The sequence below is a fragment of the Gadus morhua genome, chromosome 5, assembly GCF_902167405.1.
Source record: "Gadus morhua chromosome 5, gadMor3.0, whole genome shotgun sequence".
NCBI lineage: Eukaryota > Metazoa > Chordata > Actinopteri > Gadiformes > Gadidae > Gadus > Gadus morhua.
Genome location: NC_044052.1, coordinates 4,850,867 through 4,878,465, shown reverse-complemented (window position 1 = coordinate 4,878,465; position 27,599 = coordinate 4,850,867). Strand labels below are relative to the sequence as shown.

Below are 27,599 nucleotides of genomic sequence, written 5' to 3'. Positions count from 1 at the left end.
AATGGATTCCATCCGCTTTGGAAGGCGATGCTACTCTGATTAACAAATGATGTGAACATCAGCAGCGTAACTGCCCATCTAGGTGCACAACAAAGAGCTGTGAACTAATTCCTAACCGAGAACTTAAACATGATTACTGGACCACTTCCCTCGGGGATGTCATCAAACAAAACAATACAACATGTTCACACAACACAAGGTATGTCTTTTTGGTATTATTATTCTAAATGATTAGTTAGCAGTACTGAAGTAATTGCTCCTTTACCATTAAAGTGTCCACTGTGTTTTTGTCATGCCAGGACAAGCATTGGTCTCGCCCTCCTTTTCAAAGCTCATTAAAATGCATTCCATTTAGGAATATGACTTGTTTCATGGAAATAACACATAGCTTAATTTAGCATCCCATCCTGGATGACAAAATAATGAGCTTGTGTCCGGTTCTACACGGCTGCACTTCGCTGTGTTTACAATGTGAAAAGTGGTTTAGCCCAGGCAGCTTGCTACACTGACACTTTAAATCCTGCTGGTCGTCAAGATGTCTCCTCCCTGGCTGACCAAAGACAGAAAGGACTCTTGCGTTTACTGTGACGTTTGCATCATAACACGCAGACGGCTTAAACTCACCATCACCGCAACGCAACCATTCAGTACAGCTGCTGAACACAGAGAGCACTCCCAAACACTGCACACTCCTACCGGGCAGAGTGGAGTGTTAAGCAATGTAAAAACCGTAGATGTTTGCACATACTCCCCAGAGGGCCTTTGAGATACAATGCTTTTGACAGTTGAGGAAAATAAAAACATTGACAATCTATTTGGACGGCCTCTGTTGCTGCCTAATGCATGTCAATGCCACGTGGAATAGAGAGAAAAATGTTAACAATGCTATTATAAAAGTTTCTTTCCAGCAGGGCTTTGCTGAGCCCTTGGTAATAACAGCAAAACGCTAATAAACCTCAACTACTCTTAATCTGCTGAAACCAAATGTAAATTCTATCATTTTGGCTCAGCAGCAAACTTCCAGTAGCCATGAAATGTCAGAGAAAACGCAAGCGGAATCCCACACAAGAGATTGAATTGTATTACTATTGTTATTATTATTATATATTTTGTCTTAACGAGGAGGCAGTTTAATTAAAAGATATGATCTCTGTCCCGGACCAAAGTGTATACTTTTATGCTACCCTCAGCCAGAAGGTTATCTTCAATGGCTGCCTTCAATAGGCGAGCACAGCCCGCGCAAGTAGCAGGCAACTTTACGCGCGGATCATTATGTCTGTATTAAAGGTCCACCCCACACTGGCCCGTTGAATTATTAACCTCTCGGTGAAGTTCACTTCACATCTGAGACATAATATGTGTTTTGAGGGATGGAGAATGTGCCCTTTCCAGATCCTTCTCACGGGAGCCAAAAGGCTAAGCATTCCCCTGTTAGTATGGTCAGCCTCCTTGGTAGACTTTTTTTCCCCATGTAGCCACTTAGGTCTTACAGTTCAGGAATAAGAGTGGTTACATAACGCGTCTTGCTAACTTGTTGAACTGGAGTTAATGTGGAGACTTTTTACTTTTTTCAAACAACCTATTGAAAAAGTTGAAACGTGTGGTTCCACTTTCATAATTGACAGGGAAACATCTGCTCCGTCTTTGCATAATGTCGGCGTTTGTGTCGCATTCCTAATGACATGGCATTCGTAGGGAGAAAAAGAACTGGTGTCAGACGAAGGGATAAAGAAGTAGTGAGGCGGCATATTTAAAGCCCCTGACACGGCGAATCTGTGTTTTAATTTGAACAATGGAAGTTATGGCCATTTAAAGGTTACATCTAAAGATTGCATTGATCAAGGGATCTTTTACTTTTTGTGTGCATTCGGATACCACATACAATTGAACAGAAATGAATTCTGTTATATTAGCGCCTAAAAGATGGGAGTTAGTGTTTAAAGGAAGATGTTATGATCGGTTTGAGGTCAGAAGAAGCTAGAATGCAGGAAGAACGGATGCATGTGAATACCTATGGAGAATAATATTGAAAAAGAAAATACATTTCCTGTAAGTTGCAGGACGTGAGGTCAGGCAAAATATTTGACTGACCTGAGCATCACTTCAGATTAAAAAAATAGACTCAATGACCCCCTTCGTCGTTATTCATTGCCGTCCAGATAAATTCAAATTTTATGAATGAAGCATGCTGATTGAACACAAAGGTTGAGGACGGTGCCGGATAAAGCCCATTTTTACCCTGCTCACTCATCAGATGGTGCTCAGAGAGGCAGAAGATAAAAGCACAAATTATGAGACACTCTTTAAAAAGCAGATCAACAAGACGGCTTTTGTCCCAACAACATGTGAGTGTAAAGCCAAAGTGCCCTTGATGAATTTGTGGCAACGGAAAAACAAATGATTTACTATAGATCAGGGATGGGCATCTGGCGGCATGCGGGCCGCATACGGCCCGCATCCTCACCCAGTCAGGCCCGCACATAATTAAAAAAAAGGAACAAGAAAGATGTGAAGCAGATTATCTGTTCATAGAATTCAAAGGAAAACCCATGTGTCTAGTTTGCTTAGAAACAATATCAGTCATGAAAGATTTCCACTTAAGTTGCCACTACAACTACTACAACTGCAATGAATATCATGCTTGTTGGGTTTGAGTTCATTGAGTTGTTTCTTGTGTTGTTTTTCAGTTTTGTGACATCATTGAATGATGATGTATGTGAGCCTTTTGCATTGATAAAAATACTTTCATGGAAAACATGAAATTAATATATGTTGGTACAATTAACATACCATGCATAGATTTTTTAGGCAGTGGCCATCCCCAAAATGCAACAGAATACAGGATATCATATCTACCAAATTCTAAATTTTGTAGCTTCTCTCAGCTTACGTTTAGTCATGAGGCCTTCTGATGGTTATGAGGAAAAATGTGGCCTTCTTTATCATGAAAGTTGCCCATCCCTGCTATAGATCCATGGAACGCCAGCAGAAAGCACCTCAAAAGATTGACAAAATGGACAGAATTCTCAGTAAAGGAGAAGAGCAAACCTATGAGAATCTATGAAAAATGATTGCATGGCAAATGGAAAGATTTCTAATTGCCCTTTCTAGTAGATTTCTCATACACTACAAGGTTGCAAATATAAGTTCTTATTAAGGCAAGGCAAGGCAACTTTATTTATATGGGGTTCATACACAAGGCAGACTCAAAGTGCTTCACATATAAACATTGTCATACAATAAAATAAAATAATAGATAAGTAAAAGAAAACATATCCAAAGAAATTTGTAAAATAGAAAGTGCAATGTATTTAAGATCATATCAACAGTCTCTCTGATACCCACGTCGGTACTCTAACCCGACCTAAAGGAATTTGGTACCCACGTCGGGACTCCAACCCAACCTAAAGAATTTGGTCCTTTCTCTGGGTCCCAACCCAGATTCTAGTCAATTTCTATTCTAGGACTCTAATTCTATTCAAGGACTCTATTCTAGGACTCTAACCCAGATTCTAGGACTCTAACCCAGACACACGTCGGGACTCTAACCACAAACCAAAGGCCTTATTCTGGGACTCCAACCCAGACAGACGTCGGGACTCTAACCCAGACAGAACTCAGGTCTTTCTCTGGGACTCCAACCCGACCTGAAGAAACTTGGTCCTTTCTCTGGGACCCAACCCAGATTTTAGGACTCTAACCCAGACAGAACTTGGATCTCAAACCCTTATCCTTTCTCTCTGGCATCAGGTCATGTATTTTTTCTGGTAAACTAGAAAATAAAGGAAAAGTTAAAAAGGCATTTTAGTAATAACATAGAAGATAAAGGCAAAGTTAAAAAAGCTTTTTAGAAAGTGCAATGTATTTAAGATTTAGCAGAAAGCTAAAGCAAACATAAAAGTCTTCAGTCTTGTTTTAAAGGTGCTCAGAGTTGGGGCAAGTCCTTTGAGAGTTTAATCCAACTATTTGTTGCATAGTAAATAAATCCTGCTTTCCCATGTTTCGTGTTTACTCTGGGGATAATTAACAGATTGGTCTCAGAAGATTTTAGTGGTCTAGAAGGCTTATGTAATGGCTTATGTCAGTTAAATATTTTGGGCCTAAACCATGTAGGGAGTTATGGGTTAGCAACATGATTTTAAAATAAATTCTCTGACCTACAGGAAGCCAATGTAACGATTTAAGAATTGGTGTAATATGTTCAATTTTTTTGGTCTTTGTTAGAACTCTAGCAGAATTCTGAAGAAGCTGAAGCTTCCTTAGAGTTTGATTTGGGAGACCTGTAAGGAATAAAGAAGAAAATAAAATATAATATTTTATTATTATATTTTAAATATTATATTTTATGAAATTATCATCATTAAGAAGAAAATATCAATGAAATGGGGATTTTTTATGAGAAAAGTGCAAGAGATTGGCGATATACGGAAGAATACTCAAAGGACTTTCAGGCCTATACTAAGGGGTAAACACTTTACATTGGAGAAGCCAATCAACACTACGTGAACCTGTTGACCTGTTGGCAGCTTTCACGTCTTCACTTTGTTAGCCTGTCGGCTCCGATCTAAAGCTCAACAGCTTGACTCTCAACAAAATCATCAACATCGTCAACATCTGGAAGATTAGGATGCAGAAGGTGATGTCTCCCGCATGGTGAAATGATAGGGAAACCGCAAAGGACTCTTATGAGGAGGTGTGGGCATGATGAAGAGCAGGCAAAATGCATAATGGATGCCCTGACACATCCTCTGAAGCTCAACTCTGAGAGTGTCTATTGGGAATGGTCCATAGGCCCTGCAGCTGAGGGTTGTCTTGACAGATTTGTAGTATGAGGTTGCTAAAGAGAAAGTTATGTATGTTCAAAATTAGAATCATGATATTTTATGAAGTTCTATGTTTACTATAGATGGCCTATACATATAAAATATATTTTCATGGTGCATTTATTGTATTCCTATGTTTAAAGAACATCTATGCTTTGATAGTTTATGATATTTTGTTTCTTTCCTGACTCTATATGTTCAATAGCTAGAGCATGGCGTATTACAGATGGAAAGCTGTTTATCATCCCATTCGATATTGAATAGGATTTCAAATTCCAGAGTGTATATGTCTTATAGAAATATATGTTTGAAGTGATAAAGATCCTTTCAGCGTTGTAGATTATTATTATTATCCATATTATGGTACAATATATTTATACAAAAATGTATTAATGAGTTTAAGACACAGGCGGACAACAGACAATCAGCAAAAAATATATACTGAGAGTCAGTACGACAAAATTTATCTTACTGCAGGTCCAAGTCCCAGTGTGCCGACATTGCTGTTTTTGATCCGTCATACACCAGTAGACATCAGTTAATTAAAAGCAATGGAAGTTTGACGATAGATTGTAGACAGGATGCATCTTGGTTTTTGTGAAAGTAATTAACTCTGAGATGCTGTTAATAAAAATGCTCATGTACCATATACTCTAAGGACATGGTGCCTGATTGTGTAGAGACAGGACTTCGTTGCACTTTAATTTTGAAAAACATTTATATATATTCAGATTTATTTCTCATTATTTAAAAAGTGGTTTATTTATGCAATAGTTTGCTGATACTCATTTCTAAACCGTGGTTGTAAAAGAAGAATTCAGTGCCCTCAGATATGTGTACCTTTCAGATTTATCTATCCTTTCTCTTGTAGTACTTTGAGCAGCAGAAACAAAGAGACATTCTTCAGCATTACATTAGGTTATTGGCAGAGCGACCGGCAGTGGATTTCAGCCACAGACAAACACAAATCTAGATGGACAGATAGTCTGAGCATTATGTTAAAGAAATAGTATTGTATTATGCTCTGGGTGAACTTATCCTTCAAATGCACCCCATCGGCCTGGGTGTTTGCAACTGTAACATTTTAATAAAGGGTTATAAGCATTGCACTTTGGCAAACTGCCTTGAATTTAAACTCTAGAGCCATAGAAAATGGCGGATTGCGGGCGAGGAGCCTGAGAGCACCAAGGAAGAATTTCTTTCTTTTTGGTTAACTTTGCTCTGACCTCAGCAGCAGCTGCTTGTCATTAGCTGTTTTAAGATCACAAGCCAATTTTCTGAATGCACATTTTTGAAACCTTTATTCTCTTTCCCAGTCCACATAAACCAAGTGAAAGCTTTACAGAGTCAAGCTTATAGGATCCTTGAAGAAGCCTCAGCGAAGCCAAAAACAGTGGCGCAAACCATTGTTGTAGCAAATGTTTTGCTTTTAACACCAATCTCAGAATCCATTAGCTATCGTCTGACGACGATTTACCTCTAATGTATGGCTGGGCGATTACTCGAATTTTGATCGCGATTTCGATTTTAGTGTCAAGCTATTTTATAGAAAGTTCAACAGAAAGTGCAGAACAGATGGACTCTTACATTATTTTAGATTTGAATATTTTCTTTTTGACCATTTTCGGATTTTTTTTAAGGTGATATTTGAAAGATCTCCGTTACAAGGTGTTTTTTGGGAGACACATGCTGTATAAATACATCATGTTTTAAAACTCAAAAATAATCGTTTGAATAATCGTGATTTCAATATTGACCAAAATAAATCGTGATTAGGATTTTTTCCATAATCGAGCAGCCCTACTCTGATGACAACGTGCAATATTGCTGGGGTTCCGGTGTAGTCTGGATAACGGAAATCCGGGCAAATACGTACTGTGCCGGCCATTGTTTTCGATATGCTTTGTAAGTATTTCAGGTGTTTCAAACAACATTTGGGCTAATCTCTATTAACCTAGTGGTTGCTACGCCCATGGATGATACACATTTTAAATGATAACTTCATCATTATTGTCCGATAGTCATGAATAAACTCGTTACACAATGCAGCAAATAACCAAACAAATAAATAAATATTTCTTGCGGTTATTGAAATGTTAGGAGTCTGCTCTGGAGACCGAAGGCGAAAATGTAGCTAAGGTAAGACTCTGTCTCAGACAAGTGTCAATCAAACCTAACAACCATTTCTGTTCAGAAGAAGTTCTTCCATGAGTGTTCTCAATGACCTCTCTTCAACACTAGTGTTGTTAACAGACCATCATGTTGAATTAGAACGATGAGTGAATTTGTGAGTCAATTGTGGAATACAATCTAATGCTGACGATGGATAGCACTTCTTGTTTCAGACGTGGGACGTAAACAACCGGTTTGAAAATGCAAGACAGACTCTTGGTCCAAATTGGTGATTCATTCTCCAGACTACACTAATAGCCCTTTTTATCATTAAGTCACATTCATCACGATAATTAGCCATTGTTTGGTTAATTATTGCTGTCAATCTGGGGGCATTACCAAACTAAAACACTCACTTGAAGAGATTTTGAAGTTTTCTCTTTGGCCCACACCTTATGCCTAAAGCAGCAAGCTAGAAGGAAAAGGCAATCCTCAACATAATGGAGGCAAATGATTGAGGAGGACATTTCCACCTACCACAGCCCTTCAAAAGTGGTGGCAGAGACTGTTGTGAAAGTCAACCAGGGCCTCTGGCAGCCTCACGGAGATCTGTTGTTCTGTAACGCCGTCCAAACAGCGGAGGGAGACAGCAGTCAGCCTATTAAGAGCTACTCTAAATGACATCATGTACCAATGATCAAATGGTTCCCTTTCTCCCCTGTTTCTGTGATACAGTGATCATCACCATTAAGAAAAGGTCCCTCATATTTAGCCAGGGAGATCTGGTGATGGAGATGATTTATTAAACAAATGACAGAATAGACTTATACCTGGATGTCTTCCTTGATATATTTGGGATGAAGATAGGCTATGCAGCATGGGGCTAATAAAAAAAAGGTCAGAATGCCAATAGTTAATGTCAGCAAAGGAAATCAGGATCCAAACGAATTAGTAAAAAAAATAAAAATATATCTATATTATAAAGTGCAAAGCTTTGTTAGGCAGTATTTAAGGATATATTTGGATTTGAGTTTATAAATTGTTTTTCTGTATATTAAGCTTAGAGCCGATCAGGTTAAGACCTCCATTAGCCTTGAGGCTGAGCTTTAACTGTACAATCCTCTGTGACTGAGGTGGAGGCTTCCTCCACCGCCATAGGAGCTCCCCCATAGTTCTGCTTCACACTTTGGCTGCAGATATGCCTGCAGAAAAAGAGTGAAAGAACGGAGACAAAATCCAATTCAGGTCGTTTATGTCAGTTGACTCAGCTTTGGATTGTAATGCAACATGAACAATTAATTGTGTGTATATTTTCGTACCCAGCTGGTTGAACCCTCGATCAAACGGTGATGAAAACAAGTAAACTCTGCTCATTGCTGTCCCTGACCAACCTTCCCAATGCCTCCTATACCAATAGGCCACGCCAGCCTGAACACCACGATCAATCACCTCCAACATTTCGCCACCATGGAGCCACCCTTTACCTGCATAACCACTAGGGCTGGCCCGAATTATTCGAATATTCGAATACTCGTTCGGAAATTTGTATTCGAAGCTTAAATCAGTATTCGGAGCTTTGTTGTTTTTTTCACGTGCCTGACGTTACCATATGGAGGTAGATTTGTGTCTTTATTATGCAATCAAACGTAATGGGTTTGAGAGCAAAACTCTCCACACTGCAATCAAAAAATAGATTTGAGAGCAAAACTATCGACACTGCAATCAAAAAAATTTTTATTGCAAGATAAATTAATGTGATAAAAAAAATATTAATGGGAATCCAAAAGTTTTGTTTGCAAACCCAAAAGTTTTGTTTGCAAATCCAAAAGTTTTGTTTGCGAATCAAAAAGCTTTGTTTGCGAATCCTAAAGTTTTGCTTGCGAATCCAAAAGCTTTGCTTGCTGTTGAGCTGAATCTCGTGGGCGGGACCTACGCCGAAAGATGTAAGACACGTCTCTATTGGCCAGTCTCGATCGGAGTGACAGCTTGGCAACATCCGAGAAGTCGCTGCCCCCCGACCACCTCCGGAAGCAGATTGTCGGCCTGACGGACAGGGTGTTCGTTTGTGCCTCTCAATCCGCGGCGGCGGTCAACAACATCGCCCTGCTCTCCTCTGCCATGGTCTCCTTGTCGGCTGACAGGGAGGCCTACAGAATTTTCAGGGCGTGCAAGCGCGCGCATGGGACAAGCCCATAAGGCGAAGCCTAGACGGCGTAGCCTACATGAAATAGAACCTCCTCTCTTGTTACTAACTGTGGATGTTGCCAAGCTGTCACTCCGATCGAGACTGGCCAATAGAGACGTGTCTTACATCTTTCGGCTTTCAGCTCAACAGCAAGCAAAGCTTTTGGATTCGCAAGCAAAACTTCAGGATTCGCAAACAAAACTTTTGGAATTGCAAACAAAACTTTTAGGTTTGCAAACAAAACTTTTGGATTCCCATTAATATTTTTTTTATCACATTAATTTATCTTGTAATAAAACATTTTTTGATTGCAGTGTCGATAGTTTTGCTCTCAAATCTATTTTTTGCTTGCAGTGTGGAAAGTTTTGCTCTCAAACCTATTTTTTGATTGCAGTGTGGAAAGTTTTGCTCTCAAACCTATTATTTTTGATTGCATAATAAAGACACAAATCTACCTCCATATTACCAGAGCGAGGGAGGCAAACTATAAGCGACACCAAGCAGAGAAGCGAGAGAGGTGGAGGAAGAATAGATATGTTTCCCTTCACTTTACAACACAACATTAGCGGGATCTTGGGAGGAAAAGTAATGCTTAGCGAGATGCTAACCTTAGCTTAGTTGTTTGTTTACGTTCGCTTTACAGCGCTGCGCCAATCAACTGTGACTGGCTTGCTGAAGAGCGTGAGCGTCTTGGGAATACCCGGTCAATATAATGGATGTTATATGGACACATAAGACAATAAATATTCGGTATATGTTATGGATTTATTGTACAAATTCCCTGAAAAGATGCACGTTGCAGGATGGATTGAAAAGCTCCCCTAACGGCTGAGATGGCAGAGGACAGCTGATTTGGAACGGAACGACAGCTGTTCGCTTCAACGGGGAAAAAGTAAGGACCTCCAACTTACTTGGGCCTACTAATTAACATTCAAAAGCTATTAAATCTTCAACAAAATATGCAGATACTGTCAAAATCGGTTCCAGGGAGTATATAGGGATTATTAATGTTGTTTTTGATGGTTTGTTTTTCTGGAACGAGTATTCGAATATTCGCTCGGAAAAACCAACGAGTATTCGAAGCCTGAAAAATGGTATTCGGGCCAGCCCTAATAACCAGTGAAGGCTCAATTAAATGTACAACAAAAAGAAAAAACGATGGCAGTTCCAGAAGATTTTATAACTTTGCCACCCACCCACCCACCCACCCACCCACACACACACACACACACACACACACACACACACACACACACACACACACACACACACACACACACACACACACACACACACACACACACACACACACGTTAAAGGGATATACATGTTAATGGGATATACATGTTACTGTTATATACATTATACCAAATTAAACATTGTTCAATTATCACTATCTGTTCTGCTTACTCAACAGGAAATTTGAACTTCAAAGAAGGGCATGGATATGACATGAAATGGTTTGCAAGAATGGTTATTATGTGTGTATGATGGTATAACCTAAGAACTCTTCAGTCAAGTCATTACCAACAGGGACTGGCAAAAGACAGCCCGTGTGTGTGATATTAGAGTCACTCTGCCTTTTTAATGTCCTATTTCTATGATCAATGGGCCCTTTCAGCCTACCAGGGGAAGAGCTTAATTCACTGCTTGCTCCAGTTAACACATTAAACACCCAGACCTGCACTCACAGAGGACCAACTCATAAACCCTGGTTGAACTTTGTAGACAAAAGTGGCCACTTATGAATTATTTGAATATGCAAATATGTCGCCTCCCCTACTGGCAATTAAGGGAGATTAAATCAAGTCCCATTTCACGAGCCATGCACAATTAGGATTACATTTGACAAAGCGTCCATTTTTAGTCCCACATCAAAGGGTCTGAGTAATAGCTTTGAATTCCACAATAACAATAATGTTATAAATAAAACATGAAGGTGGTGGTGAAGAAGTCACTGTTCCTATGCTGGAGCAGTGACTTTGTAAAATATGCCATAAGGCTGATGTGGAAATAGATCAAGAGGAAATGTATTGCAGGCTTTTGTAAGAATAAAATCCATGTGTTTTGGGGTGTTTAGTGTTGGATAGGGAGAAGATTGATGAGAAAGGGATAGCATTTTTTGCCGTCACGCTTTTACTTTATAGAAAGCAACACAATTCGATCAGTTCGGTTATTTAAATTGATTATAGCTTTAAGAATAAACATCTTCTAAGGGAAGATGTCGTTTTTTCAAAAGTTTCAAACAATCTTGACCCTTTTTTGGGTCTGTGTTGAATGCTGCTGGAATTATACGCTCACCTAAAACAATTTAATGATTTTCTACACAGTGAGAGAAAATCCTGACAAAAGAATATGATCTTTAATGTTGCCTTCTTCCACTGGGATTATTTGAGAGTATTCTTGGCATATTTATGCCTCTGTGTTAGGTTGTGCTTTCTAATGCAACTAGATGAAACTCTACCCGGAGGATGAAAAGATATACAATTAACTCGATCTGCCTTTCCCTCAATTAGATAAATGAAGTCAGAAAACTTTATGTAGGCTGTGGAATTGTTTGTATTGTCACAAAAAAAGCCCAAAAAAGAGCATGCATGTTTGCAGGACATTTGATGAATATTATGACAGGAGGAGGACAGATTATATTCGAAAAATTGAAAGGTTTAATAGCTCTTATATATAATTCTTGTAATATATAATAATGTATCCCTTTCCCTTTTGCCTTTTAATTTCTCATCCATTCCTGCTACTATCAACCACTCAAGATCTACACGTTTTTAAATGATATCAATGAATGGATGTGGAATCTCCCTCTTTAATAATATACCTGTGTCCCCGATGAGCTCCACTCCTCTGCAGGGATATACCATGGACCGCCGGGCATATCTACTCTAGAATGGGTAGAGTATAGCGCCATTAATGTCACATGCGGAAAATTGATAACTGTAATTCTGTAAGAGCAGAGAATGCTATTAACCGAGTGGTGGCCTGTGCTTGTGGGATATTTCCCTTTTTGAGTTTGTGTTTCATTTCTTAAAAATGACCCAGACCACTATCCATCCCTCAGGTCTGCCGCTCTATGTGATAGGTCTTGATATGCCTGGCCATGTAAAAAAATTGTAAATACCGTTTGAGTGATTAAGTCAAGTTGTGACCAAAGTCAACTGTAACAATGCTAACACAATGCCGAGCACTTCATAAGACCATTTTCACAACAGACTTCTAGAGCAGACCCATCATAATTTTTTATGAAAGACACCTGTTCGTCCAATGATAACGTCTCTGTGAAATGTTATAACTAATGTTTAGCTTAACATCACTAGACTGAACTACAGACTCGTAATCAGCAATCCTTTTTGCATTTTGAATAAATTTTCAAAGGACATGGATGGAAATTGAACCATTGAAGTGCGAGAAGCAATCAGATAGTAGTGACTCTCACAGGCTACCTGCAGATCCCCATGGGAAGTACAGTCCCAGGGAAACAGCATACCAAACATTCTACGTCTTCTGTCTGTTAACATTTCCTGCTGAAATGTTCATTTACTGCTATGGAATCTTTGTCTAGCATAATAGTTGGATTGCACATCTAATTCAGGATCCTGTACAAGCAAACCCTTCCCCAGCCAGAACACCATTTCAAACAGACAAATGTTTAACATCACGGTTAAACCCGAATGCATCAAGATTGCGACACCATGAATATCGCTTTGACCGAAGTAACTCAAATTCATTTTCCGAATAATTATTGAAAGCACACTTGTGTTGTGTATTCTGCAGACAAACAACATTATACACCGGCAGCATCTACTCATCATCACACCACTTTTCACTCTGTACCACTAAGCTATTATCTCAGTATGCATAGCTACTCCGGTATAATCTTCATCTAACCTGGTTCTGTGTGGTATTGACTGCAGACGAACAAACGTGGGGCCATCAAGTAATTTATCAATATGGATCTCTCTGGACACATCTTTGGCAATCTTGAGTTGAGGTAGAGTGAGAATGCCTATCTAGTTCCATAAACGGATGGCCTTTAGAGAGCTAGGAATTGGAAATGCCTGTTCACTTTATCCCTGCCCATCGCATGGCTTTTCCTTGGAATAGGAAAAGACCTTCCCCCTCAAACTGCAATTTGTGAAATATCCTGTTTGGACCAGTGCTAGCCTTGACTGTGGGACATTAGACTCTGTGTCATTCATCATTAAATGCCTCAAACCAAGACTGCCTTACGTTTGTGGTTTCATATTTTTCCCTTCAATAAAAACAAGTATTTTATTGAATAAGTTACAGTTGTGTCTTTCTTGTTTATCTGAAAAGGTTGGGGCTGTACAAGCGGACAGTGTGTGTGTGACGTGTCAATGTGTTTGTGCGTGTGTGTGTGTGTGTGTGTGTGTGTGTGTGTGTGTGTGTGTGTGTGTGTGTGTGTGTGTGTGTGTGTGTGTGTGTCAGTGTGTGTTACCGCAGACCATAGTGCGTCCGAGGCTCCTGCAGTAGGCGTCTTCCAGGCCGTGTGCTGAGAGAGATGGTTCTGCAGCGTGGGTCCTCAGTGTCATGGTAACATGCTAGACATCGGTAACTGTCTAGCCTGTGGCCCCGAACAAGGTAATAACAGTGACACCATCTGCTGCCACTAATACCATTACGTATGACAATAATTAAAAACATGAGGAAAAAGTAGAATACCAAGGACGACAAGAACAGCAACAACATGTCACTCACCTTAGAGATTTTTCGGAGAGCATTCTTAGTGAAGTTACATAAGTTCTCCAGAGTGAAAATAAATTGCGCACAGACACAGAATGACTTTGTATTGAGCACAAAAATCTTTTCCTCATTTCATCTGCTCTTCTTGACACCATACACACACGCGCGCGAACGCGAATATACGCACATGGTAAGAATTCGAAAGCTCAAGGCAGTCTATCAGTCTCTTTATTCTCACTCTTCTGTACTGTTATTTTGTCTTATTACTCAGTCAAATCAATGGTTTTGCTTTGCACACAAAGCGCGCACATACACATACACACAAACACATATCGAATGCCATTTTCTATGCATTCTGTTATTATGCTATCCTACTTTGGCAATGTGTTCCAGCAATCCAATTTCTTTTGCACAAAAAAAAGAATACTCTATACACATTTGTAATCACTGCAACTATCCAACTATCCATTTCTCAAACTACACAACATTTCATCAATGACTATAAACTTCTGAAATTAAAATAAATAAAACTGTACCACGACCAGGGTGGTGAGTCTTCCATATAATAAAAAGGTATAAAAACATTTTAAGAGATTCTAAGATCCCTGCCACGGGAGTCTTATGGTTTTATTTCAGTAAATATTGCTCCTTAGGACATTTGTGCAGTTTTTCTTCCACAACAGAGCATGAAGGGAGGTGTTTGTGTGTGTGTGTGTGAGTGTGTGTGTGTGTGTGTGTGTGTGTGTGTGTGTGTGTGTGTGTGTGTGTGTGTGTGTGTGTGTGTGTGTGTTTGTGTGTGTGTGCGTATCACACACACACAGTATGCTTGTGTTAACCTTTCCAGTCAACCCTTGTCCTGCCTTTTGTTGTATTTGTGTAATTCTGTGTGGATTGAATAAATAATGGATTATCGCATTTGTGTGTGGATGTGCACGTGTGTCCTTTGATGGAGTTAGCAGGTGGCAGATGGACTATATTAAGTCCAGTGAGAAGAACACAGTCGTCACCTACATCTCAGCAAACAAGCAACGTTTACTTTAGCATTTGGTGTTATTTTGGTTCATCTGTAATGCATAAGTTCTCTGCAGCTGAGGTGGAAGTGGGCATTTGTATGACCACTTCCAAATTTTGGACAAGCTATAGGAGTCATTCCAGCATTGGTATTGGCATGAAGTATTGCCTTTTTTCAAGAATGTTGTTAAGACATACATAGTTCATAAATTGTCAAACAATTTAAGGTAGGCTATTTTATGATACATTTCCTAGAGATATACATTGGTAATATGACAATATTGTTAGCAAAACTTTTGTCTGAAATAATTACTGAGATATGTAGATACATCCAAATAGATACATTCTAAAATAATGTATGAACGCTAACATTTATTATATTATTGTTTGTAGATTATACTACTTTTAATGTAAATGTTTGGCACCACAAAGAAATAGCAATAATACTCCACATGAATGCATTGTGTGTGGATAAATTCATATGGATTCCTTCCAGTGTAGTGGGTTAAGCAGTCAGATGTGAAATATAACCTTTAGATTAATTGTGCTAATCCAATTGCACAGTTTTGAAATAATCTCTTAAACTGTCCTCTCATTTTCTGCATGTTTTGATAGTTATATATTATTTAACTGTCTCCTCATACTGTATAATAATCCAAAATATAAAATATAATAATTGATAATAATCTATCATTAATGATCATCGTTAAAATATGTGTAAAATATAATAATCAGAATCCTTACATAGAGACAGTAATGAATCAATGGCAGATGCTTTTATAAATGGAGATGAATCAATTTACTGTTTGCTGCATCAAGACCAGAGTCAAAAGGGTGGCTGTTTTCTTAGAGTAAAAGCATGAATATAACTTGGCTTTGGCAGCATTCATTAAATTCATAATTGAGAGCTTTTGCATCGACGCGAGTTCCCAAGTGTGCACTGTCGACTTGGGATACCACACTGTTTGTGTTCCTGCACCTCTAATTACAAAATATGTCCTTATAGCAAAGGCTAATGTGGAGAGAACTTGGCTGTCACGCTTTAACGTGCACATCTTCGCTGTGTCAGTGCTTTAGTGGCCGTGCGTGGCAGTGTGCTTATGGTGCATCAATACAGTCAGCACAATGAGATGAGTTAACATTATGCACAATGCCCCCGTGCCTCAATAGACTATATATTTAAATTGATAACCCCGGTCACCGGGAAAAAAAATTGCATAAATCTGACCTGGCTGGTTTTAATATGCCTGTTGGCAAATTTATGTTTAATTCTTGTCTTCCCAAAGTCCATCAAAAGCGCAAAGATTGGTGGAAGTGTGCGTATGCTATTGATTAAGTGGCGATATATATATTTTTAATGGGTGTCTGTTTCTTTTAAATAGAAATGTATGACATATATATAATACGTCTTCAACGTCTTCATAGTGATAAAATATCCCAATTTCACTAATCATGACTCACCAGCCTTTTGTGTCACCTTTTGTGTGTATGGGTGTGTGTGTGTGTGTGTGTGTGTGTGTGTGCGTGCGTGCGTGCGTGCGTGCATGCGTGCGTGCGTGCGTGCGTGCGTGCGTGCGCGCGCGTATCTGTGTGTGTTTAGATGTGTCTGTGTGTCATTAACCTGCAATGCAAGGCCCTTCCCCCAGGAGGGGTAGAGGGGGAAAAAAACAGAAAACAAGACAGACAGCACCAAGAGCAGACAGAGCACAGCACGTAGAGAGGGGCTAACACAAGCAGGGCATCAGCAGAGACAGAGCGAGAGAGAGAGAGCGAGAGCGAGAGCGAGAGAGAGAGAGAGAGAGAGAGAGGGAGACACACACACACACACACACACACACACACACACACACACACACACACACACACACACACACACACACACACACACAGACACACAGACGGACAGAGACTATCCTTCACTAGCCAGCAGCAGCAGTCGGCGTGTCGACATTGACCTTTTGCTGCTGTGCCCACTATATCGTTAAGGAATGTAAATGCCCACCATCCGGCCCCTAGGGGCACGGACAGACAGCATCATCTCACAGGGGCTCCCAGGCACACTTCTCTCTTTCTCTCTTTCTTTCTCTCTCTCTCTTTTGCCACGTTTTCTTTTTGTGTTTGACCTTTTATTTATCCAGGTGGATAACTTTAAATCTTCTTTCATAACTAAATCTTTCATTTCTTCTTCCTCTTAATGCCCTCAAGACATAATGTGAAGCCATCAAATTATGAGATGAACGACGCCCGGTCAAGTGATAAGCAGCAAACGATAAAATGAGAGAAAAATACATTGAAAAATAATACATTGACTACAAACCTATCTTAACCGACTGGAATGATGATGTTCCGTATAACATCATACCTGCAACCTTCATCTGTTTAAACAGATGAATGTGGCAACACCGGCTAAGGGCTGCCTTGTATGAACCTCGAACTGTGGAACTTGTGCTCATCTGTGTGTGACCTATCTTATCTCTTTTGTGGACCCTCCATAGCATGTTTAACTGACTGTATTTGTTCCCTTCAAACCACTGGTTTGGATAATTAGATGTCAAGCAGCCCCATAACAACAAGTGATACAGCCGATGGTTCATGCACACCCAGAGATGCATACACACACACACACACACACACACACACACACACACACACACACACACACACACACACACACACACACACACACACACACACACACACACACACACACACACACACACACACACAAAGAAACACACACAGATAAGGTTACGGGAAGATGGAAGGACAGTAATTGAGGACAGGTAATTACCCTCCCCTTGCATATCATGCTTATTCTTGCTTCACCATTGCATTCAAGCACAAACACTACGTGCTTGAGTGTGCGCTATTGTTGTATTATGTTTATGTAACTGCAGTATATCACCCTAGAATAAAAAAAAAAAAAAATTAACTTAAAAATTAACCCTGTGCTACTGCCAGCCTTGAGCTCTAACCGTTCATCAATGCAAAAACTGCTTTCATCCAAAATATCCAAAATATTATTGATATATGAAGTCTGGAATGAAGCAAGAAAGAGAGAACATATGAATTCAGATGAATATGCTCCCGCCCTCCTCATCAAAGCATTGGAGCTACATTTATCATTTTTAATGTCCCAAATTAATATAGCGCTGTGCGCATCCACTAAGCATCCCCCTCGCAACCCCATCTGCAGTACACTACCTGTCTCTTTAAGGTAGTGGGCCTACCCTCTAGTAGCCCAAACACTACCTGTCTCTTTAAGGTAGTGGGCCTACCCTCTAGTAGCCCAAACACTACCTGTCTCTTTAAGGTAGTGGGCCTACCCTCTAGTAGCCCAAACACTACCTGTCTCTTTAAGGTAGTGGGCCTACCCTCTAGTAGCCCAAACACTACCTGTCTCTTTAAGGTAGTGGGCCTACCCTCTAGTAGCCCAAACACTACCTGTCTCTTTAAGGTAGTGGGCCTACCCTCTAGTAGCCCAAACACTACCTGTCTCTTTAAGGTAGTGGGCCTACCCTCTAGTAGCCCAAACCCTACCTGTCTCTTTAAGGTAGTGGGCCTACCCTCTAGTAGCCCAAACCCTACCTGTCTCTTTAAGGTAGTGGGCCTACCCTCTAGTAGCCCAAACGCTACCTGTCTCTTTAAGGTAGTGGGCCTACCCTCTAGTAGCCCAAACGCTACCTGTCTCTTTAAGGTAGTGGGCCTACCCTCTAGTAGCCCAAACGCTACCTGTCTCTTTAAGGTAGTGGGCCTACCCTCTAGTAGCCCAAACGCTACCTGTCTCTTTAAGGTAGTGGGCCTACCCTCTAGAAGCCCAAATAGGCCAAAAAAAGAATGGCTTCAATCTGACTCTTTAGCTATTAAGCTCTTAGCTAAGCTTTCCCTGCTCACATAAAGTGCTGGCGTCATTGAGGCAGGCGGAGTGTGCCATTACCTCTCCACTTGCATTATGCTCAACGCTTTGTGAAAAAAACGGTTGTCTGTCCCCCAAAAGGGGACATTGAATTAAATAGAGGAAAAGTGAAGTTAAACAGATGTTGTTTAAATGGCCTGACAATATGGAAATGATAGCCTTTGTTATTGTTCTTTGCCATGGATAAAGACTCACAAGCTAAGCAGTTTATTTCATGGGTAAATATAGACTGTTCATGTACTACTATTCTAATGTACAAATACAGCTGCTACTGTTTGAACACAGAAAGCTTGGTGACTGATATAAGAATTATTTTTGAGTTGCACATCGTAGAATAGAATAATATTGAAATAGCATTTCTCTACTGGATTATTGTTTTAACATGTTTCCCCGGAAGATAGGAGGTAAAGGGCATAGGACGACATTGACATTCGACCAAATGTAACAGACCTTTACTATGAATAAAACTACGTATTTTTTGGGTTTGACGTTGTTGGTAACAATAAGTATAATTAAAACTCAACAGTTTTAGAAATGTTACATAATATAACTTTAGGAGAAAAAATACTGTGCTAGACAACCCCTTATTGTTGTAAATCAATTCTATGAGGTCAAACAATTAAATAATGAACAGTAAACAAGGGCATAATAGGGCCCCTTTAAGTTTACCTTCTTTCTCACTTCTACTTTATCAGATCGTCGCAAAGATAGAATTTCATGTGTGTGTGTTTATTTTCCACGTGTCATTCTGACATAAGGTGGAGAGGTGGGGGCTGAAAAAGCCCACAATCACTATCAGTGAAGCCAGTAACGCGTTACTGGCCTCGGACCGCTTTTTTCAGTAACGAGTAATCTAACGCGTTACTATTTCCAAACCAGTAATCAGATTAAAGTCACTCATCAAAGTCACTGTGCTGTTATGTTAGACGATGCTGAACCCAAGAGCAAACAGAGAGACGATGTTGAAGGGATAACAAAAAGGGTTTATTGAACAAGGTGGGAAGCAGGTAGTGGGTGAGGGAGCCGGGGGGAGAGCGAGGTGGGCGAGCTGGAGAGAGTGATCCGGGTAACTGCAGGCAGAGGAACAAAAGTTAGATGTGGTCCAAAAACAACAAGAGACTAGAGTAAGAGAGCGAGGTAGCAAGTAACACTAGAGCCAGGCACGTATAGTTACCACGGTAGTGCATAGTACGATCTGGCGCCGACAGCAGGGAATCCAAGGGTTAATGAAGGGGGTTGATTGGAGATGAAGACCAGGTGAGCATGATTGTAGATGCGGGCCAGGTGTGAGGTGAGACAGACAGGGGGAGTGGCAGACCAGGAGGAGGAAAACACAGCAGACTGCTGTGACCACAACACGTGCGTTACTATTTTTTTACCAGATCACTGATTGGCGTGGAGTGGTGTGTGTGTGTGTGTGTGTTTTTTATTGTGTAAAACTTTATAAGTGCATTTGTACACAGTATTACAGAGTACATTGCTGTCTTCATAGCTGGCTACTGCCATGGTTTCAGGGATATATTGTGGCAACCCGTCTCGGGCACAGCGCCCCTGGAGGCCAAGGGGGCAGGTTGTGGAGGCGGTGTACCACAGATTCTCCACAGATGGCGCCAGTAAGAACATTGGGGCCAATTAATGAAATGCGGAGCACCTGAGGAGCAGGTGGGAAGCATGCTTTAAAAAGCATGTTTACACACTCATTCAGGGCTCTCCTGGTTCGCGTGTGCGGAGAGACCAGTCTCATGGGTGATGGGATTCCACCCGGAGGAAAAAGACTGTTGATTCCTCCAAAGCCGAGTTTTATGTTTGGTTTGATAGATTTATAATTTACTATTGAATAATGCCGCTTTGGTACCAGCTCGACACGACTCGACTCGACTCGACTCAGCTCGCATTTTTTGCGTTTCCACCGCAAAAACATGGTATCTGGTACCTGAAGTGGCTGCTTTTTCTAGTACCGCCTCGCTCTAGGTTCCAAGCGGCTGAGCCGATGCTAAAAGGTGACGTCGGCAGACGGCCGGCCACTGATTGGCCAGAGAGTGTGACGAAGTCACGAGAGCGACATGGCAACCATGCTGGTAACAGCCATAGCAGCGCCGCAGCCAACATATTCCACTTCTTCAACTTCTTCAACATGCCAGCTAATAATACGAACACGAATACCATCGCATCGATGTCCTCATTTGTTGTTATGTGGGTTCTGTCCATGTGTGGGTTACGTAGGTGTTGTTTGCGTCGCGTACAAAAATACGTCACGGCCCTTTCGCGCAGCCGACCCCGCCCACGTCCAGGAGGTACTATTTGCGGTGGAAAAGGACCCGTGCTGCTACCGTGTCGAGTCGTGTCGAGTCGTGTCGTGTCGAGTCGAGCTACATGTGCGGTGGAAAAGCGGCATAAAAGTACCATTTGGCTCTAAGTAATCTCCAGTTCGTGTGCTTATTGGAAGGAGGCGGCTCACTCACCAAGCCGGGTTGCCACATATGGTGGAGAATGCAGGCAGCTCGACCAATCTACGGACCATCTTTTGAGTAAACGCCCACTTCCAATGGAGGCAGCTCGACCAAGTTACCATTTTCCTTTTCAATGGATGAACGAACCCCGATGCAGAGCCCCAACAGAGCTGCAGCTGCCACCCAGAGAGAAACTGAACTCCAACTCCTCCGAGAGGCGGTCCAACGGCTCGAGCAGGGGCCCACGTTCAACAAGCAGATCCTGGAAAGGCCCGAGGAGAAGTGCACCCTGATCAGGGAGATCCAGGACCTCAAGGACATGCTGGAGGTTAAGGAGCGGAAGGTCAATGACCTACAGAACGGGATGGAGAACCTGCAGGAACAGCTTCGGGACAAGGAGAAGCAGATGGGCAGCCTGAAAGGGAGGATCAAGTCGCTGCAGGCGGACACCTCCAACAAAGACAGCGCCCTCACCAGGTTGGTGGAATCCGTCGCTGAGAAGGAGCATATCATCCAGCGGCTGAAGGAACAAAGGTTCCAGGATGACCAGAGGAAAGGTGAGGAGCTGGTGGCCAGCAGGACTATGCTGGAGAAGATTAAGGTGGAGCACAAGATGGCCCTGGAGGAGACTGCCGCCAGACACGAGGCCCAAAGCATGGACTGGTTGCGGGAGAGGCAGGCACTGAAGGCCCAGCTGTTGGGTTTGATGAAGGAGCTGGAAGAGAACCGGCAGGTCGCCCAACAGCTGAGCTTCAACGTCAGACCCCAGCCCCAGCCAATTGAGACTCGTCAGGACAGACGGGGAACAGCGCCACCTGGACGGGCAGCCCAGCCGAGGCGACGCATCCGAAAGGTGGAGAGGCGGGATCGCATCCGTCAGTTCCAAGAGAGGGAGGACCGGGAGCACCTGATCCGCAAGAGGAACTGGCTGGAGGTAGAGAAGCGGCGTCTGGACGCCGAATGCATGGAGCTGCAGTTCCTGGAGCGTGAGCGGCAGCGCATCAGGTTTGAGCGCCGGCGTGAGCGGTACGGGATCCAGCGGGAGCGGGTTGAGCTGCGCCGGCAGCAGGAGCAGCTACGCTTCGGGCAGGACTACCGCTCCGGCAAGCGGTCCTACAGGTTCCAGGGGGAACACTGGCCGGGGCGGGCCAACGCCAACACCCTATCCAGCCACGACCCGGGTGGCTGGTCAGTCAGAGGTGCCCCGAGCCTTCATCAAAGGGTGGAGGAGTGTGGCAACCCGTCTCGGGCACAGCGCCCCTGGAGGCCAAGGGGGCAGGTTGTGGAGGCGGTGTACCACCGATTCTCCACAGATGGCGCCAGCAAGAACATTGGGGCCAATTAATGAAATGCGGAGCACCTTAAGGGGCAGGTGGGAAGCATGCTTTAAAAAGCATGTTTCCACACTCATTCAGGGCTCTCCTGGTTCGCGTGTGCGGAGAGACCAGTCTCATGGGTGATGGGATTCCACCCGGAGGAAAAAGACTGTTGATTCCTCCAAAGCCGAGTTTTATGTTTGGTTTGATAGATTTATAATTTACTATTGAATAAAAGTACCATTTTGGCTCTAAGTAATCTCCAGTTCGTGTGCTTATTGGAGGAGGCGGCTCACTCACCAAGCCGGGTTGCCACAATATATACACAGGCATTTCCACTCACAGGATACCAAAAACCACCCAACCACAGTACGTGATGTTGAAACAGGAAATGACACTATGAAACGCTCCATTTCCTGTAAACAGAACACTGGTAACAGTATGGCTGTACGTCTGCTTCTCATCTGCCTTACTGGCCTTGTATTTTCAGAAGAACCACACGGTAAGTCTTTTTTACTTTTGTTTTGTTTTGTTTGTCTTTCCAGCCGCTTAATAGTCCTGTCTTGTTTAGGTTCACATCACACACCTATTTGTATTTTTTATACGTCTACATTTTGCTCATCGATACTGATTGTATATTGATTATGATACTTTGTCAGTTAATTCCAAAAAAGACATATCATGTTACCTATTCTATTCATCGGATATCCAAAATTAAAACAAATTGTATGTAAATATTGTATATATAAAATGTATACCGTAACCATTTCAACTTCAACTTCCACTGAATTCCCCTTAACGTCATTTCATGCTCACTTCCCTAGTCTGTGTTCCTTATATGGGTATTCCTGTCCTAGTTTGCTTCCTAAACAATGTTCGAGTACATTGCCCTACTGTTGTGGATTGTGCATTTATATACTAAAGATTTTATAACTTCACTTTTCATGGAATTGTTAAGTTCAAACAGAAACAACACAACAAGCCCTTGTTTCCCTTCATTCCCTCTCGTGTCAGATGTGAAGTGTCTGGTGGTTAACGTGGAATATGTTCAATGCATGTGGAATGGATCTGCCACCCCAGGCGTTAATTACACCTTCTATAGCAGGTGAGTTAAACCCTGATGGATTGTCAGCACACAAAAATAAAACGCAACCTCCGCTTACACCTACTTTAGCCTTTTAATGTATTCATCAGCATCATCATCAGCATCATCATCATCATCATCGTCCACGTCTTTCACGTTTACATAGAAACTGTGTTCCCTGTTGAATTTGTGTTCCACCCTCAGGTTTGAAAACGGTTTTAAGGAGTGTGACAACTATGTCTTGGAGAACACCACTATCGTGGGCTGTGTTCATACCTATGAGGAGCTTATTACAAAAAGGTTTTCTAAGTTCACCACCAAACTGAAATTGGGGAACAGGAGCTTTGAGCAGTTCCATAAACTTAAGACAAAAGGTATGCCCCCCCCCCCCCCCACACAATGTTTTGAATGTGTTTATGACCAAATAGACTCCCATGTGATGGTCCCTCAAAACAAGACACATTACTTTGGGCGTTACTTTGTCAAAAAATATTCCATACATAAAACCTGCAAATGCAAACTGCCACATTTTATTTACCAAATGACCTAACAAAAACCTGAACCATATATTCTATATTTCTGTGTCAACACCAGTCAAACTGAACGCCCCCGTCAACTTAACTGCAATGAACAGCTCTGACTTGAACCTGTGGTACTACTGGAATTATACCTGCAATACTAACTGCATAGAGTCCGAAGTTCGCCACAGGATCAATGGAAAGGAGTGGAAGGTATAAACTCGTTATATTTAATGAATGCATACAAACATTGTGATGATGGGATGTTACCAAGCAATGTGCAATATGCATGGCCATCTTATAATTAAACACATTCATCCTTTTTGTAATGCACAAATTACTTTCATGACTATGTGTCCGACCACCAGCGATGGAACATGTGCACCAAAAGCATCTCGTTCCATCTCAGATCATTTATATTTTTATCTCCCTGCTCCAAAATGTCTTCCCCGCTATTCCTTTCTTTTTCTTCTTTGCCTTGTTGTTCCTCATACCTTGGCCAGACTATCCTTCGCGAGAAAAATGAGTACTGCATCAACCTGCCCTCCAACAGCTACCTCTATGAGCTGCAGGTGAGGGGCCGAATACCCGATAAATGTGGAGAATCTGAGATCTGGAGTGACTGGAGCCCACCAGTATTCTGGGGGTCCATGAGAGAATCCTATGGCACAGGTAAGAAGACAAGTGAGCCACAACCAAACAATTGATAGCCATCAGTTCCCTTGCTGGACTGAGAAAGGTTTAATCTTTTTTTATGTATGTTTTTCAGTCACAAATAAGCCGAGATTCTACTCTCCCGTGCAGAAAACAATCCTTTATGTTGTCGGGCCAATCGTCTTCTTCATATTGGTCATCATCTTGGTGCGCAACGAAAGGTTTGTTCATCTCTCCTCACATTTGATGTTAGTCACACCATGTGCAACCGACAGAGCATGGTGGCATTTTGAGTGATAGCTCCGTGCCCTGGATGTTGTTCACAGAGGCAAACATTAGTTTCGGTTTGACTAACACCCTAAACGATTTATATCTGATTGCCTTTCTTTTCACCTGTTTTGGAATGCATCAAAAATATGTATTTTTTCCAACGTGGTCAAAGACTGACACACATAAGTAATAAAGGTGAATCATACCTATCAACAGAAAGGCATTAAGATATAGAGAAAGCCTGTTTATTTTTCCAAAGAATATTAAACATGTGAATGTTTCCTGTGCAGGATCAGAGTCATTCTGATACCCGTTCTCCCAGACCCAGGCAAGAACCTGGCAAAAATCCTGGCTGAAGACAATGTAGAGGTTAGTAACAATAAAGGCCTTCTGTCTATAAAGGGAATATTGCTATATACATGAATTGAATAAAAATGCAAAGGCACATTTTTATATTGTATAAGTAATCGTATCACTGGACCAATACCAATAATATTATGATTTAAGAGGGGGGGAAAGTCTAAATTCCCCCCACGTTCAAACAACAAATGCATTTGAGTATATTTAAGGTATTATTTCATTTTCAATTCTGAAGGAGTGGCTACCCATCTCCAAAGGCATCAAGGAGGGGTTCAAGATGAACTACATTGAGCGCGTCTGTTCTGTAGGGGATTACAGCCGTAATCCACAGAGCACCAGCGAGAGCTCTGCGGACCTGAATTCTTTTGACCACAGCTCCGGTAGCTGTGCATCTTCAGTTGCCACCAATTGAATCGAATCCTCGGCCTGGCTCCCGGTTAATTAAACTAGTTATATGGAATATATATATATTGAATTAGTTATATGGAAAGATTTTTGTCTATGGAATGATCCTGTCACTTTACTGCCACACATTGTGTGTGTCAGTAAAGTGATGAGGTAGGAGAATCCGTGTATGGTTCGTTCTTTGAATATTCAGATTTAAAACAAAATCAGAAAAAACAATTAACAGGATAGTTTTTTGGTTTTTCTGATTTGGTTTTGAAACTGAAAAAGGGCAAAAGGAATAAACAAATAAACAGCATTTGATTTTGTGTTTGTGTGTTTTGTGTGTTGGTTTTTAAAACCCGAAACAGAAAAACAAATGGGGCTTAAAAAAATAGATACATTTATAGTTATAGGCTACACAAAAGGCAGAACGCAGCGAAGAAAAAAGAGCCAACCACCTAAACCAACAATAGACTGTCTAATTATATTTAGCCTTAGTTATGGCCGCACTTGAACCTTATTGTGATTTTATTCGTGAACCATTTGACAATGGAAAGACACACGACGCGATCAGTACCACTCTAATGCCGCTTTTCCACTGCATGGTACCAGCTCGACACGACTCGACTCAGCTCGCCTTTTTTGCGTTTCCACCGCGAAAACATGGTATCTGGTACCTGAAGTGGCTGCTTTTTCTAGTACCGCCTCGCTCTAGATTCCAAGCGGCTGAGCCGATGCTAAAAGGTGACGTCGGCAGACGGCCGGCCACTGATTGGCCAGAGAGTGTGACGAAGTCACGAGAGCGACATGGCAACCATGCTGGTAACAGCCATAGCAGCGCCGCAGCCAACATATTCCACTTCTTCAACATGCCAGCTAATAATACGAACACGAATTCCATCGCATCGATGTTCTCCATTGTTGTTATGTGGGTTCTGTCCATGTGTGGGTTACGTAGGTGTTGTTTGCGTCGCGTACAAAAATACGTCACGGCCCTTTCGCGCAGCCGACCCCGCCCACGTCCCGGAGGTACTATTTGCGGTGGAAAAGGACCCGCGCTGCTACCGTGTTGAGTCGTGTCGAGTCGTGTCGTGTCGAGTCGAGCTACATGTGCGGTGGAAAAGCGGCATAAAGCAATCTGGTGCCCCGAAGTGCTCCGTTATGAAGGTGAGGAGGTTCTGTGTGGAGCACAACTTTCGAAGAAGAAATCTAGTTTCCGATTTAGTTTCAGATCGTCCACTCGCAGACAGTCGCCGGCTCCCATGGTAAACAATAAAGCTGGCCATTGTAGAATGCGAGAGACTCGATGGAACGTTTGAAACGTCTTTATATGTATTATTATCTATTTTTTTAAACAACCTCTTGCCTACAGAGCAAGCGCCTCTATCGATTGGTCCATGGCCACGGTGACCACACTGTTGGAACTGGATTTACTAATATATATCTATATGACGCTACAACTAACAACAAATGAGAGGAGAACTCCTCAAAGCAGATCTGTGCTAAACTGATTTGGTCTGCTTGTCTTGTTCAGCGATTGGGCGCAAACACTTCAAATGCATTGGCTGAGTGAAAAGAAGGGCGGAGATTATTAGCATACTAGAGACGCCATATTTTACGCCGTTGTGATGTGCACAAACGCGGTGTATTTTACGCGCGGTTTGATGTTCAAAACTGCGCTTTTTACGCGCGCTCTTGAAAGGCTTAATTGCGGCGTAAAAAGCTGCGCTTTTTTTGCGCATGACGGTGTAAAATACGCAGTTTTTCTACATTTTACGGCGTTTTTTACGGCGTTATGAAGGT

At 41.8% G+C, this 27,599-nt stretch overlaps 1 protein-coding gene across 1 annotated transcript; it reads left to right on the top strand.

Annotated features, from left to right (window-relative positions):
* Positions 1–22,882: 22,882 nt before the first annotated feature.
* LOC115543851 (cytokine receptor common subunit gamma) lies at positions 22,883–26,111 on the top strand. The gene is made up of 8 exons (XM_030356492.1): positions 22,883–23,025; positions 23,538–23,628; positions 23,812–23,981; positions 24,202–24,338; positions 24,629–24,797; positions 24,895–25,000; positions 25,340–25,418; positions 25,645–26,111. Exons 1-8 carry the CDS (start codon positions 22,923–22,925, stop codon positions 25,819–25,821), a joined length of 1,032 nt encoding a protein of 343 aa, XP_030212352.1. The 5' UTR covers positions 22,883–22,922; the 3' UTR covers positions 25,822–26,111.
* Positions 26,112–27,599: the final 1,488 nt, after the last annotated feature.